General features: G+C 34.8%; 1 protein-coding gene across 1 annotated transcript in view; it reads left to right on the top strand.

Annotated features, from left to right (window-relative positions):
- Window positions 1-181: 181 nt before the first annotated feature.
- WDR11 (WD repeat domain 11) overlaps window positions 182-14346 on the top strand; it is a gene marked incomplete at its 5' end in the record, with an annotated part of 35865 nt that continues 21700 nt past the window's right edge. The window contains 9 exons of the mRNA XM_010079511.1: window positions 182-293; window positions 4617-4770; window positions 5574-5747; window positions 6893-7079; window positions 9007-9172; window positions 9896-10010; window positions 10941-11136; window positions 13018-13121; window positions 13711-13887. Of these exons, the coding sequence (XP_010077813.1) occupies window positions 182-293; window positions 4617-4770; window positions 5574-5747; window positions 6893-7079; window positions 9007-9172; window positions 9896-10010; window positions 10941-11136; window positions 13018-13121; window positions 13711-13887 (1385 nt within the window). The remainder of the gene's footprint in view (window positions 294-4616; window positions 4771-5573; window positions 5748-6892; window positions 7080-9006; window positions 9173-9895; window positions 10011-10940; window positions 11137-13017; window positions 13122-13710; window positions 13888-14346) is intronic.

Raw genomic sequence — 14346 nt, 5'->3', positions numbered from 1 at the left:
AGTGCAGCAATGACACTTTATGATGCTTTTGTGTTTTATGTTATTAAATAATTTTTATTGTTTGATGTTTGTGTCTAGTGGCATGCATTCAACTTACCAAAAAAAAAAAAAAGCCTGGTTCTTGATGTGAAGTGCTTGTTGTTCTTTTTTGCCTGTTTGATGATGATACATGCTTTTCCAGGGGCTGGCAAGGTTTGATCGCATACGGATGTCATTCTCTCGTGCTGATTGTCGATGCCAATACTGCTCAGACTTTGCAGGTTTTGGAAAGACACAAAGCTAGCGTTGTAAAGGTGAGACATACATGTTTTAAGGCATATTGCTTGATTCTGGTGTGTATATTTTTTGAAATCACTGTAAATATTTGAAATTATGTTGCACTTGATTTTAACGTAAAATCTGTTGTAAAATGGGTATTTTACAACAAATCAAGCCATACATGCTGAAATTTGAACTGTGGGTGATGATATACCTTTGGATATGCAGAAACATATTTGGTAGCGTTATAGAAGACATGCAGAAATGTTCCTGAGAAAGCTCTTAACATGACAGAACTTCAAAGGAATATTACAAAATATCAAATTAACCTCTTTGATGACCTTGGTGATGTTTACTATTGTGGGGGTAACCAGCGCACCATTCAGTTAGAAATTTATTCTTACGTTTTTCCTTCTGTTCTTACCTATAGAAAAGGAACAATATCAGACAAACCCAAGCATTTATTTTAGTGATAGAAAATGGCTAAAACTCAAGCTTCAGTGTAGGGTACCTGTACTTTCCGTTAAAGGCCCCTGACTTGAAATTGAAGAGAGTTTGACTTTGGGTCAAGTGTGGAACAGGATGTATTTCTTTGATACTTCATTTCTCTGACTCTAGAGAGTGACAGATTCAGTGAGGGTTTAGAGGGATGTTTGGCTGGCAGATGTAATGTTTAGTAATCCTTAGCTCAAGTGCTGTATTAGAAGGTGGTCAGTAATTTGTGAAGAGAAACAGATTTTTATATAGCGGGATTTTGGTGGTTTTTCTAGCAGAAGAAAAAGTTTGAATGCACTTTCTGAAAGTTGCACGCATGTGTAATTTTTTCCCATGTGTAATTTTCTTTAAATAGACCATCTTCATATAGATATATCAATACTGTATCAGGAATGGCCACTCTGGTATTTTAAAAATAAATACAATTGTTTTGGTTTTGGGTTTGATAATTTATTGACATCATATTCTGATGATGTCTTTCTGCCCACTAAAGAGCTTCAATTTTTTGGTGAGTGGTTTTGAAATTTCAGTAGATTAAGCAGTTACACAGGTGGTGCTGTTTATGTATCTTTCTATAGTATAATGTGTTTCTGTGCTGCAGAATCCAATTGAGTGTGCTTTTTATAATAATAAACTGTTCTACTCCTGGGTGACAATATTGAGTAGGGCAAAACTGATACAGATCCATACAGGATCTTGGCCAAGAGCTGTTCAGATGACATTGTAGCTTTTAGAAATGGTTCTAAAGTTTAGGAATTAGTTTTGCTTGAGAGAGAATTTTGAAACTGACCAGTAAAAAGGGAGGTGGAATGGTTAGGTTTCAAAACAGATACTTTATGGAATTTTTTGAGACTTGTGTGCTGTGACATGTTTAAAAATAATGCAAAAATGTCACAAAGGACCAAAAACAGATGTCTTCCAGCATGTCATACTTGCCCAAATCTCTCACTGAATTTTGATGATTGTCAGAGTCTTCCAAATATTTCTGTCAGCTTAGAGCTTGTGCCACTGATATGAATAATCTTCTCTGGTGTGAGACAACCTACCTGACTATTAACTAAGGAGAAGTTACATCCTAGTTGTCTCAGAGCAAAGGTATGTACACAACAGCAACCATGGAGTAAGCGGCACTCTAAATCAATACCTTTGCTTGCCTTTTGGCATCTGGTTTGGGTAAGCATGCCCTTAGCCTCCTCAGGATACCCTTTAAAATGAACGAATCAATTCCAATGTCTATAGTTGTGTAAAACATGGAAAATATAAGTGGTGTGGAGGTAGCAGCTATAATAATGACTCTGCTTTAAAATTTCTACTTAGCTTAGATAATAAGTTGCAGCAAAATTAGTTTTTGATCCATGTAGTGATGGCATTTTAGTGTGCTTTGGTTATGTTCACTATATTTGAGAAGTAACGTTATTTCAATAGGAAACCAAATGCTAAAGCCCAAATAGTTTTGATATAATTAATAAGACGATGTCTCAAAACCACTGTCTGGTGCTTTATTAACAGAAATAGGCTGTAAGAAACTTACTGATTTGTGAGGAGGAGGAATAAGGAGAAATTCTGTTCTGCTTTAAGAAGTAGACATTATATGATAAATTATTATGAGGCAATGATCATTGCAGATACCTTTACGTGCATTTGTAAGAAGTTTTCTTCAATTCCTAACTGACTTCTCTTTTTGTTTTTAAATGCTAAGAGCATAAATAAGCTGGAGGGGATCTGTAAGAAGTCTGCTGTGTATGTCTGACTTAAAATCTCTGGAGGAGAGGTTCACACCAGAAAACTCAGTCTACAGGGGATCTTCTCCTCTGAAACCCGTGCTTCAGATTTGAAAAATTTCAGAACACACCACTATCTGCAATAAAAAAGCAAAGAGAAAAGCAGTTTCATAATCCTTCTGCAGTCTGTTTAACTGTTTTTCTTTGAATACTTCCTGGCCTTTGGCTGTTGTAACTGTGTCCGGAGCAAGTAGTGGTTTCAGTGAAAATGGATCCGTGTTGTCTGTGTGTTGATACGGTGTTTGTGGGATGCTTGTAACTTCGTATGGAGTGGATTATGTTTGATTTTTTCTTTTTTTTTACCTTTGCAAAGAGTAGTTGAAAGAGTACTTTTACTAAAGAAAATGTAGTTACAGAAACAATTTTTTTGTTTGAGGGTTGAAATTTCATTTGTGTCTGCTCTGATGTGTTAATAAACAGTGATAGTAAGATTCTTTAAATCAGTTGAGATTGTGAAAATTAAAAAAAAACTTCATCTCTGGTTCCTGTTCCTGACCAATGCTGCTGTATTTTGAAGTCAGGGTTGAGAGACAGTGACCAGTACAGTGATAAAATAATTTATTTTAGGACAGGGATCAGGTCATGTGAGGGGACTTTGGAGCAGGGCTTAGGGTGTTAGAGCGCCGCATGAGGTCTGGTTGAGACTGATTGTGTTAAAGGTCTCTTTTTTATTGTTCATAACTCAGTGACAGCTCCTCCCTTGGGAAATTATGCTTCCCAAACTTGGAATTTGCTTCAAAGTAATACATATTTAACTGATGAAGAAACAGCTTTGCAGGTTACTATAATTACTTTTTTTAAATAGCTACATAGCTACATGCAGGTATCCTCATGGGTAATTTTTTTTGAACAGGAGGAAAGTAGAAATTGTAACACTGAAATCTGCAGGTAGAGGATAGTCTCCCAAGAATTCTTTGTTATTCAGTTAGAAACACACTTTGAGTTTATAGCTAGAGCTCTTTGAAGATTGCTTGCTGTGCATGTGTAATATTTGTTTAATTTATTCAGCTAGGCTTTTGAGATGCATCCTGGTCATACCTCTGAGAGGAGTAGCACAAAGGTGCCTCTGAATGCTGTTATAAATCTAATTCATGTTGCAAAGGTAGTGGTGCCTTTAATGTTAGTTCTGTTTCTGTTTTTTAAAGTCTTGCTTTCAGTATCTGCAAAAAGCATTGTGTTTGACCTCACCCTTTCTCTATCCTGTACTGTGACAGGACACAGCTACAGCATCATTTTTGCAGTAGGTAAATTCCCTTTAGCTTAGCACTAAGGTTTTTTTATTCTCTTGGTGTCTTCGGTCTCTCTTAGGGGCAGAAGTTCACTCTCAAAGCAGATAGCAAAACAAGTCCATATTGAATAGATAAGGAAGGAGTCAGTGTTATCTCTCTGTAATCTCCACAGACTTGGAGACAGAATGTTTCAAATTTCAAGACACATGGTTTTCATAAGTATTGCCAATTTGCAAGCCTGTGCAGCTTGAAATCCCAAACCAGAAGGTGGTATGTGGGAGTCTGTGGTGGCAACATGCTGAATAGGATGAAAAAGATAGCAAATGTCAGCAATATCTTGACATGAGACAACATACAGATGAAAGACTAACATTCCTTCCTCCCCAACACAGCAATATACTTATATTTGACAGATTAGGAAATGACATGGTTTAGATTGTAAATAAAAGTTGGATGGTAAATTTTCGAGGTTCATTTGTTTGAAAATAGGTGGTAATAGGTTTGTAGATGCCCACAGAACCCTAAACATTGACAGTTTCTTCTAAATATTTGAGTAAAATATTTATATACATAGCATATATTTATGGATTGTTGTAGTTACCTTCAGGAACAAGGATTTTTGGTTTATGTAGTTTGAAAATATCAACCACACAGTCATGCAGCACGGTTGCAACGTACCTTAAATGTGCACAACTAATGGTAGCTTAAAGGTGTTCTTACGCAGATGCTATCTACGTTAACTATGACTAAGCTTTTTTATTGCATTAATTATTATTTGTTTATCCATCTGAAAAATATGAAGTATGGTATCTTATGTTTGCCTCTTTTGACCAATTTTTATCTGTATCTTCAGGTTAAATGGGCTAAGGAAAATTACCATCACAATATTGGCTCTCCATATTCTTTACGTTTAGCTTCCGCTGATGTTACTGGAAAAATAATTGTATGGGATGTGGCAGCAGGAACAGCCCGTTGTGAAATACAAGAACATGCAAAACCAATTCAAGGTAATGATAGTGCATGGTGTTTGTGTGGAAGTTACTTTATGGAGCATCATTACAGATCCATCACCTAGGTTTGGAAAAATATACTCTGTTCTGCCATTGAATTTTACTGTCGGGGATTACTAGCCTTCTCTGTGTTTGTCTACTCATTTTCTGTGTAAATGTAAGACTTGCTGTCTCCCAGATGGATGCTGTAAGATTTGATTCATTATGGTAGTATTTTCCAAGATCTTCTGGCAAAAAGTTTCAATCTGTTTTTATTAATGTGATTAATTGAAATAGTAATATTTACAGTCTCAAGTACACCTTCCTGCTTTTGAATTGTTGGTGTAGTGCAGTTTGCGTTGCACCTGAATGTTAGTGCCGTCTCTAGCTGTGTAGTACTTCATAGTATTACATTGTTGTAGGTTAAGAGTTTTGATTGTGCACATGTACTTTGAAAATTATTTAGATAGTTCATTATGTAGCTACTTCTGATCACATACGCTAGCATGATAAAATACATTTGCAATAAAACTAAAGAGAGCAAGGTTTTTTGGGCATCTGTGCAGCTGTCTGATTCGTAGGAGCAGGGAAGCTTTTCTATGCATAGCAATATTAAGATGTGAAAAGTAACTGTAAATTTTACATAGAAGACTGTTGCAGAAGTAACTTATGTTTTAGAATTTTGGAATAGCAAAATCTTTTTATTAACAAGTCAATATTAATTTCTTTAAAGAGGAGGTATTACAGAAGAAAATAGTTTTAAAACAACAAACTTTTTTTGAAAATTAATTTCATTCTTTGTTCCTTCTTTCTTTTGACAGACATGCAGTGGCTGTGGAATCAAGATGCTTCTAGAGATTTACTGCTTGCTGTTCATCCGCCTAACTATATCGTACTGTGGAATGCAGATACAGGCACCAAACTTTGGAAGAAAAGTTATGCTGAAAATATTCTGTCTTTTTCATTTGACCCCTTTGATCCATCACGCTTAGCTTGTAAGTTTGCATATATAAGATAGTGTGACGTGAATACAGGTGCCCAGGAAAAATGTTAAAATAAAATGTTAATAGTGAGATTAAAGTAGTGGATTGGAGACAATAATGTCGTTAATGCCAAGAAGAAGTCTCAAAACAAAGATGGGAGCCTTTGGCCAACATGGAATCTTCTAAAATAAGGTGCCATTGTGTGGGGGGAGGGGAAAAGTAGGCATGTGTAGAGAAGTTAGAGGTCTGAAAATAAGTGTTTGAGACTTTATAAAGAAGTTGCAAAGCCTGTGGGTAGGGAGCTGAAGGAAGCCAGGTATAGAGAGCCCTGTTTAATTGACATAAAAAGCTATAAAAGGATGGATGTTGAGGGAGAATCCAGTGGGATGAACAGACCAAGAATAAATGGTATTTTCAACAGAAAGGATTCTTTTTGAAGGAATAGAGTGTGAGCATCAGTTTCAGAAGCAATTCAAATGTCGAGGGGGGGATGTAGTGCAGATTTATTGACATTATAGCAGACAGAAACTAAGGGAAACAAGAGAGTCACCATTTTATTCCTTAATTTAGCGTGATCACTCCAGATATGTAATGAGACTGCAGTTTCCAGGCTTTATGGTTGTCATTTTTTTATCTGACATACTGTTTAACCTAAAAAAGGACTGTTTTTTTTTGTTTAGACATGTAGTAAAATCGTAGCTACATCTTTACAATTTAGCTGAATCTTTATGCCGCAACATAAATAATGTGAGTTAATGATTCTTTGAGCCATGCTCTGCATGAGAACAAAAAATTATGATATTGTCAATGCAGGCAACCCTGCCTTCTATTTGCATTGTGAAACTTAAAGAGAAATAGTTGATGAGGGAGAATACTTGTACTGAAGAAACAAGAGTTTTCTGCTGGTAATCCCCATAATATTTTTTTAGTATAGACTTAATTTTGAAAATTGAGTTTTGTGAATATAATTAATTGTAATGGACCATCTGCAGCTATTTCAGTGGAAGGTGCCTGTTTTCTAGAATCATGAGTTTTCTGCCTAATACATTATTAAAGTTATTAGCATTTCTCTCCACCAAAATTTCACTAAAATGGAACACCACAATCAAATTGCAGATTGTATTTCGCTATAATAAAACCTGTTTTTCTTGTTGCAGTGCTCACCAGTGAAGGAATAGTGTTCATCTCTGACTTTTCTCCTTCCAAAGCTCCTGCCAGCTCAGGGAAGAAAGTTTACATCTCTAGCCCCCATTCCAGTCCTTCTCACAACAAGCTGGCTGCGGCTACAGGGGCCAAAAAGGCCCTTGATAAAGTAAAAATCTTAATCAGTAATGAAAAACCAAGGTAGGTTGCAAATGGTTCTTCTCAGATAATGTTTTGTATACCTGTGGGTTTTACAGATAGAATTAGGTTAAAGTCTATAAGATAATTATTTTGAAAAAATAAAATTCATTGGAGTAGGCAGATGGTTGGATGTCCCATATGAGGACGTTATGTAAGGATACAGCACTGACAGTCATTCATCCAGTTCTATTCATAAAAACAGCCATATCATCCCAGCATGTTTTACGTATGTTAATGACATAGTGTTCTACCTTCAATAACAGATTTTCATGCAGGTGTAAATTCAGAAACATCTTTCTTAGGGGGAAAAAAAATGAAAATAGGCTAATGTAATTAATTTCAGTTGTGCAATGAGAAGGAGTATAGAGAGAATAAAAATTCTGTAAGTACTGATAGCATAGAGTTGTAATTCTGATGTTGTACATGATACTGCAGTAGGAGGCATTTTTTAAGTTAATAGTGTATAAATAAAATAAGAATTTACACATTTGCCTATTTTCTGATCTTTTAAAACTAAAGTTGTTGCAATTTGAGATGCTTTTTGGTTAGAAATTCTCTAGACCACTTTCTTTTGTGTGGTGTAATTTTTTTCCTTTTGTACTTTTTTACTTTACTTTGAGCAATAAAATTATTTCTTGAGCATCTAGCGAATTTGAGAACAAACTAATCAGACAGTATTATCAGCACTTGACACGAAAATTTAGTGCAGATATGAAATTTATATTCTGTTTTAATAAGGTTTTTGAATTGCAAACTGGGGAGAAGACTTGATGATACTTCCTCTATTAATCATTTAAGAAATTCTGATTTTTGTATGAGGTTAAAGGGCACGATCTTGTCAATTTATGTTCTATGATGCCTAATTTGTGTTGCATTGGACAGAACACCTGATCTGAAAATACTGAGACAGCTGCTGCAGCCTTATGTATGCTCTGTAATAACAATAAATCAGCAAAGATACTATTTTTCTGCATTCTCTTGATTGCATTTTAAGTTGTATGTTAATATTGCTAAGGGTATGATAGTCTTCTCTTTTGTCCCTTCTTTTCCATCCAGAACACCTGAAAAGAGTAGAATGGGAAAAGCGGAAGAAAAAAATGTAGCAGCAGTTGTTTATCTGGTTTTATATTAGTTTAGGGAAACTTTGAGGAGAGAGGAGCAGGGGGTTGTCAGGAAAGTGATTGCAGAGAAAAGATGAATAATACTCCTGAAGCAAAGAATTAAATGCAAGAAGAGCTTAAGGAGAGTTTAGTGTGGCGTAGAATGAGATTAAAACTAAATAAAACCCCTCAAAGGGATGATAGATTAAATCGGTTATGAGACCTTCAAACCTGAGCGCAGAGTGAGGATGATTTTCTTTAATGGGACTTAAGTACAGTTCATTGTATTGCATGTACCTAATGAGCCTCTTTACCTTGCAGCCAATCTCCTGTTAACAATCAACAAAATGATGAACACTCCTGCTCTTTGCTGCTTTGAGTTTCATAGTGGTATTCTTCATAGGCTAGTTCTATTCAATTCAAAGTAAAGGAATATGCATAATAATATAACAATTGAAGTAAGCAATATGTTTAATGGTAATTTCCTGTGCATACCAGTAAATGTCATGGCAGCTAGCACCATTCGTAATTGAATTGCTTTGTATTTGAGATGTACACGAATTACACTTGTTCCATTTTAATTACATATTATTTTAAAAATAACTCTATAATCTTATTTAGCCAAAAGTCAACAGAGTGTGTGTCATTTAAAGGTCAGTGATGCTTTGCACTGCTGTAGCAATTAAATGGAAATCTGCAATTCCCTAGTGTTGAAAACAGGGAATACATGAAAAATTGCAGCTGCAGAAAATTTTATACTGTTAATTTTATTTTGAAGTATTTGTTGATATTGAACGTGATTAAAGTTTATATCTGATGTTTTACAGTGCTGAATCTGTAACACTCAACGACTGTCTACAGTTGTCATATTTGCCTTCCAAAAGGAACTACATGCTGTTACTGTATCCCAGAGAAATTTTGATTCTTGACTTGGAGGTGAATCAGACAGTGGGTGTGATTGCAATTGAAAGAACAGGTGTGCCTTTCCTACAGGTAATGAAAATTTGATTGGTTTCTATCATTGTGGTAGTTATTAAGATCATATGTAAGTTCATGACCCATTGGTAGCTATGTTTTGGTTAGTTCTGGAGGATGAAAAGAAATTAGCTTACCAGGGGAAGAATGTCCTCTGAACCAACTATTGTTTAATTTAGTTTTCTGAACTCTGCAGCAAATCCGCTTCATTTTGTGGTGTTACGAAAGTTACCACTGTTGAAACAGCGCTGTGGAAAAAGGAGGTTTGGTTCTCTGGTGCTTAAGCTTCTTACACACAAGTCAATAGTAGTTCTCTGAGCATCTGCCTTTGCTTAAATAAACACCTAAGTCTAGTCTGAGGTCTTACTGAAGTGTCTTTATTTTCTTGGGATAATGAATTCTGATACCAAAAAATAATAATAATAAAAAAAAAATCAGTAGTTAAAAGTAATACATATGAGTACATCGACATTTAAAAGAAAAAAAAAAAAAAAGAAAACCCCAAAAACCAACCAAACCCAAATCAGCAAATGATTCAAACAAAAGCTTTCAATGAATTTCTCTAATTAATTGACTTCTGTAGTCACAAGTACTGTAGCTAAGAAATTCATTGAAGTGTTGCATTAACGTTAACGGTTTTAGTGACTTGCTTATACATCAGAATTTGTATGTTCACTTGCAAGGGTACTTTGCAAAGGATAAAATTTTGATAACCCAATATAATGCGGTATCTCTGCCTAGGTAATTCCTTGTTTTCAGCGTGATGGGTTATTTTGCCTACATGAAAATGGTTGTATAACTTTAAGAGTTCGCAGATTTAACTACAGTATAACTGGAACTCCAAATGAAGATCCAGGTAAGCTGTTTTGCCAAAAATGTCCAGAAGTGAACTTTGAGACATTTTAATTAATACTTTAATACCAATATTAACCATCATGCCTTGTATAGGTTGGTGAATTACAGCCCTTCTAGGTGTTTTTCTCTTACACATGAAATTTAAATGTAAATTTATTTTGAAATTTAGTGCAAAATAAAACATTAATATTCTGAAAATCCTTTTATCACTAAATAATACTGAAATTATTAAGTGGCTTAACTGTTGCATATACAAGAAAGTTTTGTCTAAAAGATGTTTGTTTTGTTCTTTTTAAGGAAAAACATTCTTCAGGCAAAGACAAGTTTTTGGAAGTCATTTGGTCAACTGGAAGAATTAATTTTAGAACTAAGACATGGGCTTAAATTGGGATTAAAATCTAAATTATTAAACTTTTTGTCTCTTATGAAATTTTATTAAGAATGGCCTTTTAAAGATAATGGAGAAGACTGGAAAAAAGAACGGAATACATAGTTCTGTAAATGGAAATAACTTTTTTTTTGTTAGAGTTTGTTTGTTTTGTGTGTTTTGGTTTTGGCAGTTTGGCAGTGTCTAGTGAGCTAGATTACTTGCTTCCAGGTTTACCAATAAACCAAATGAGTTTTGGATTGCGGAAAGCAGGTGCACTTTCTGTGCAGTTATGGAGCAGTATTTTTTAGATTTTGCAAGATTCATGTGGAATAAGATATTTTAAAGACAAAGTTACATTTTGGAGAACTTTTCAAAGCTGTGGTGTATACAGCAAGATCAACAGTATATAGTTTTTTGGTTTTTTTCCTAATTGTTGCACAGGAAGCATGTGGATTTCAACCAAAGAGCTCTTCTCATTCTGCAAATTTATGTCCTTTGATTGATCACATCATATGTTTTCCATTCTAATTGTTTGCCTTCTGTGGGACATTGATGTTACAGATCCAGACCCAGTTCAGGAGCTGATTTATGATTTAAGAAGTCAGTGTGATGCAATCAGGGTAACAAAAACAGTTCGACCCTTCAGTATGGTGTGTTGCCCAGTGAATGAGAATTCTGCAGCTCTCATAGTCAGTGATGGCAGGGTAATGATCTGGGAATTAAAATCCAGTATTTCTGACAGAAATGTGCGTAACAGGTAATGGGATTTATTTTTCATATCAAAGCTTCCATCTGTTACATGTATAAGTGACATGTAGTATTTAATTATATTCTAAAAGCAACAGTGATGTCCTTGTGTGTATGGTAGTGTGACACGTGCTATACATGTGTATGAATGAAAGGAAGAGGAACAAAACATAACACACAAATAGATTAGTTCCCTTGCTTTGAGGAAGTGAAGGAAATGTATTTACTCTTTTCTTTAAAAAACTAATTCCATACTAAGTGATTGGAATAAGGAGACAAAAGATAGAATGCATATTCGCATTATTTGGGGGAACGTTTTCTTCTCATTTGACTTTCCTCAGGCTATGTAATTTTCTTCAGGAAGGGATCCCTCACTTTCAGTCACATGAAAGACTTCAAAATGAGTCTGGAAAGAACTGCATTTTTAGTAGGGGAAAGGTTTTCTCCTAGGTTTGTGTGAATCTGACACAGAGCAATATGAGGCTGCACAGCAGGTGGCTGGAATACAGTGGTATAAACAATATTTTTATATACAAAGCCTTTAGAGTTTTAGATTTTGAGCAGTTTCTAAAAGTACTGTATGAAGTAGTATAGCTCTTTGAACATTCAGTGTATTAAGGTTGTTCTGCTGCAATAAATGTTTAAAGTACTATTGAATAAAATAAATAACTTACTGCCATCAAAGAAACAGAGAATTCTCAATACACTTTTAAGTGTCAATAGCACCAGATTTTCAACACAGAATCCTTTTGTTGCTCATCAGTGATTTAATGTTTTTATTCTTGGTGCTCTAAAAATCCTGTGAGGTGGATTCTTTGTGATGTATATCCAGGAGCTGTTTAGGATCCGTATGTTGCTGGGTTTTACTTCTTATATTCTTAGACTAATTTCTAAAACATTGATCTTTGTTGTTATTATATTATCATATTATTATAACCAGGAAAAATGTAATAATAACGTAAGAACCACTGAGCCTAGAGGATTCTGGATATGGTTGGATGGTACTGAAAAGTAAAGCATATTTCCAGTTGGCACAGAGTCTTTAATAGATTTTGAAGGATTCTTCCTCCATTAGCTTTTGATCCTGCTGGATTTGATGGTCTTAGTTGAAGTTTGAAATCCACATCTGTTAAAGTGAGATTTTTAAATAAAAAGGCTTTGTACGTGCCTTAAACTGAATTTTTGCGTACAGCAGAGTGCAGTCAGTAGCCTTTGGTCTTTGCTTGTGACATAGACCTGTCCTCAGCTCATTAAGATATGGTTGCCAATGCTGCAGGGGCTGTTTGAGTCCCTGGAACCCAGTCACAGTCATTGGGGAAAGAAATAACACAAAAATCTCACAAGACTGTAAACATAAATAATAGTGTAAGTTTCTGCTGTAACTTTGCATATGCAGAGGCAATTGTGTTTTGTAGGTTTAAATGAAAGGCATTTCTCCAGATATGGCACTTCTCATATAAGTTTATATAGGTTAACAAAAACCATTCCTCATGTTTGTGAATCTGTTCTTAAATGTCAAAATACGTATGATCCTTCATTAACTGTATTAATTAACATAGCTCTACATATTAATACACAATATATTTAAAATCTTCCATGCAATGCTTAGCTACACTTCAGAACAAGGGATGCATCTGTCTGTTTCTCTGTTATGTGCAAATATCTCCTTAAGGAAGATGAAAGTTATTTTAAATTTTGTATGGTTTGGTGGGCATTATCTCCTAGTACAGTTCATGGAAGCTGATGTTGGGAATAATCTTCTCAAAATATTCTGCAGGCAATAATTGGTAGGAATACTGAAAGAACAACCTGGGGAAAAAAACAAAAGCAAGAACCTAAGTCAGCAAGCAATCCAGTTTGTATTAGGAACTTGTTTTCATCTTTTTTACAGCAGTTCAAGTGCATCACCTTTGTATTCCCCTGTCTCATTCTGCGGAATTCCTGTAGGAGCATTCCAGAATAAACTTCCAGATCTCTCATTAGACAACATGATTGGTAAGAATTGCTTTCACTAATAGTACTGCTATTAATTTCTAAAATTTTTGAATCCTTATACATCTTAGCTTGAAAACTACATATGTTAGAATTATTTTCTATGAAATTTAAATATTCACTCTGAAAGAAAAAGAATTCCTGTTTGCTAAAGAAATGATCAAATTAATCTCTTTGAGGATTTTATGTTGTCTCTGAGGAAAAAAAGGTAATTTAAAATGAAATTTGTCCAAAATTCCTTCATTTTTTTTTAAAGTAATCTTGAATGGATGAAGGCAATTTAAACTGTTCTTGAATTCTGGAAGACTGAAATGGTTGTGCTTGCTTTTTTTTCCTCTCTTCCTTCCGCTTTTTCTTGCCTTCTTAGTGCTAGGAAAGAAAGCTAGTATTGGAAAAATTGCCTGAAGTGCAGTCTTCTAAAAAGTTTTATCCTACAGAGTTTAACAGGAAAGGATGCCTCTTTAAATAAACATTGCTGACACATATGCTAGTTTATTTGTGATTTTTATTTTATAAACTCCTGTGTCTGATAACTTACCATAACATCTCGGATTAAAATTTAATATTAACAAGAGCTTTAATTTTTAAGCAGGGCAAGGCGCAGTTGCTGGAGAAGAACAATTAAAGAATTCTTTTCTGCAAGAAGTGCACCTCAAATTTCTGCTGACTAGACTCCTTTCAGGACTTCCTTTGCCTCCATTTGCTATCCGCATGTGCCCACCTCTTACAACAAAAAATATTAAACAATATGAGCCAATGCTTGCTGTTGGTGAGTATCTTGAATAGTTTATTGGTTGCTCTGAAAATAGTATATTCTAGATTAAATACAAATATAGCTACTAATAAAGAAAAAATCAGTTTTTTTGATCCTGCGTAACTAATCACAAATAGTGACCCTCGTATTCGTTTGCATCCATTATAGTCTTGGGATTCCTTTTTTTCCTGCCTTGGATTTACGTAATGCTGCCTGAAAAATTGCAGTATGTTAGCAAGTTTCTGTTTATCCTTTCACTTGCTATGATACTAGTCTGTTGATACACTCAGCATTTTACATGCTGCTCTGGCTTCATTGTAAGCGTCAATAAATACGGACTTCTGCAGCACTGCATTCCTAGAATAGATAGAGCAACAGAGTCTGTACTTTTCTTCTGATGTGAGTACCTAAGAATACACTTAAAGCATGCTATTTTTCCAGAATGAATCTACTCTGTGTTATTACAATGTAGTT

This window comes from Pterocles gutturalis, unplaced genomic scaffold (genome assembly GCF_000699245.1).
Source record: "Pterocles gutturalis isolate BGI_N339 unplaced genomic scaffold, ASM69924v1 scaffold3559, whole genome shotgun sequence".
NCBI classification, from domain to species: Eukaryota; Metazoa; Chordata; class Aves; order Pterocliformes; family Pteroclidae; genus Pterocles; species Pterocles gutturalis.
This window is presented reverse-complemented; position numbering and strand designations above follow the sequence as displayed.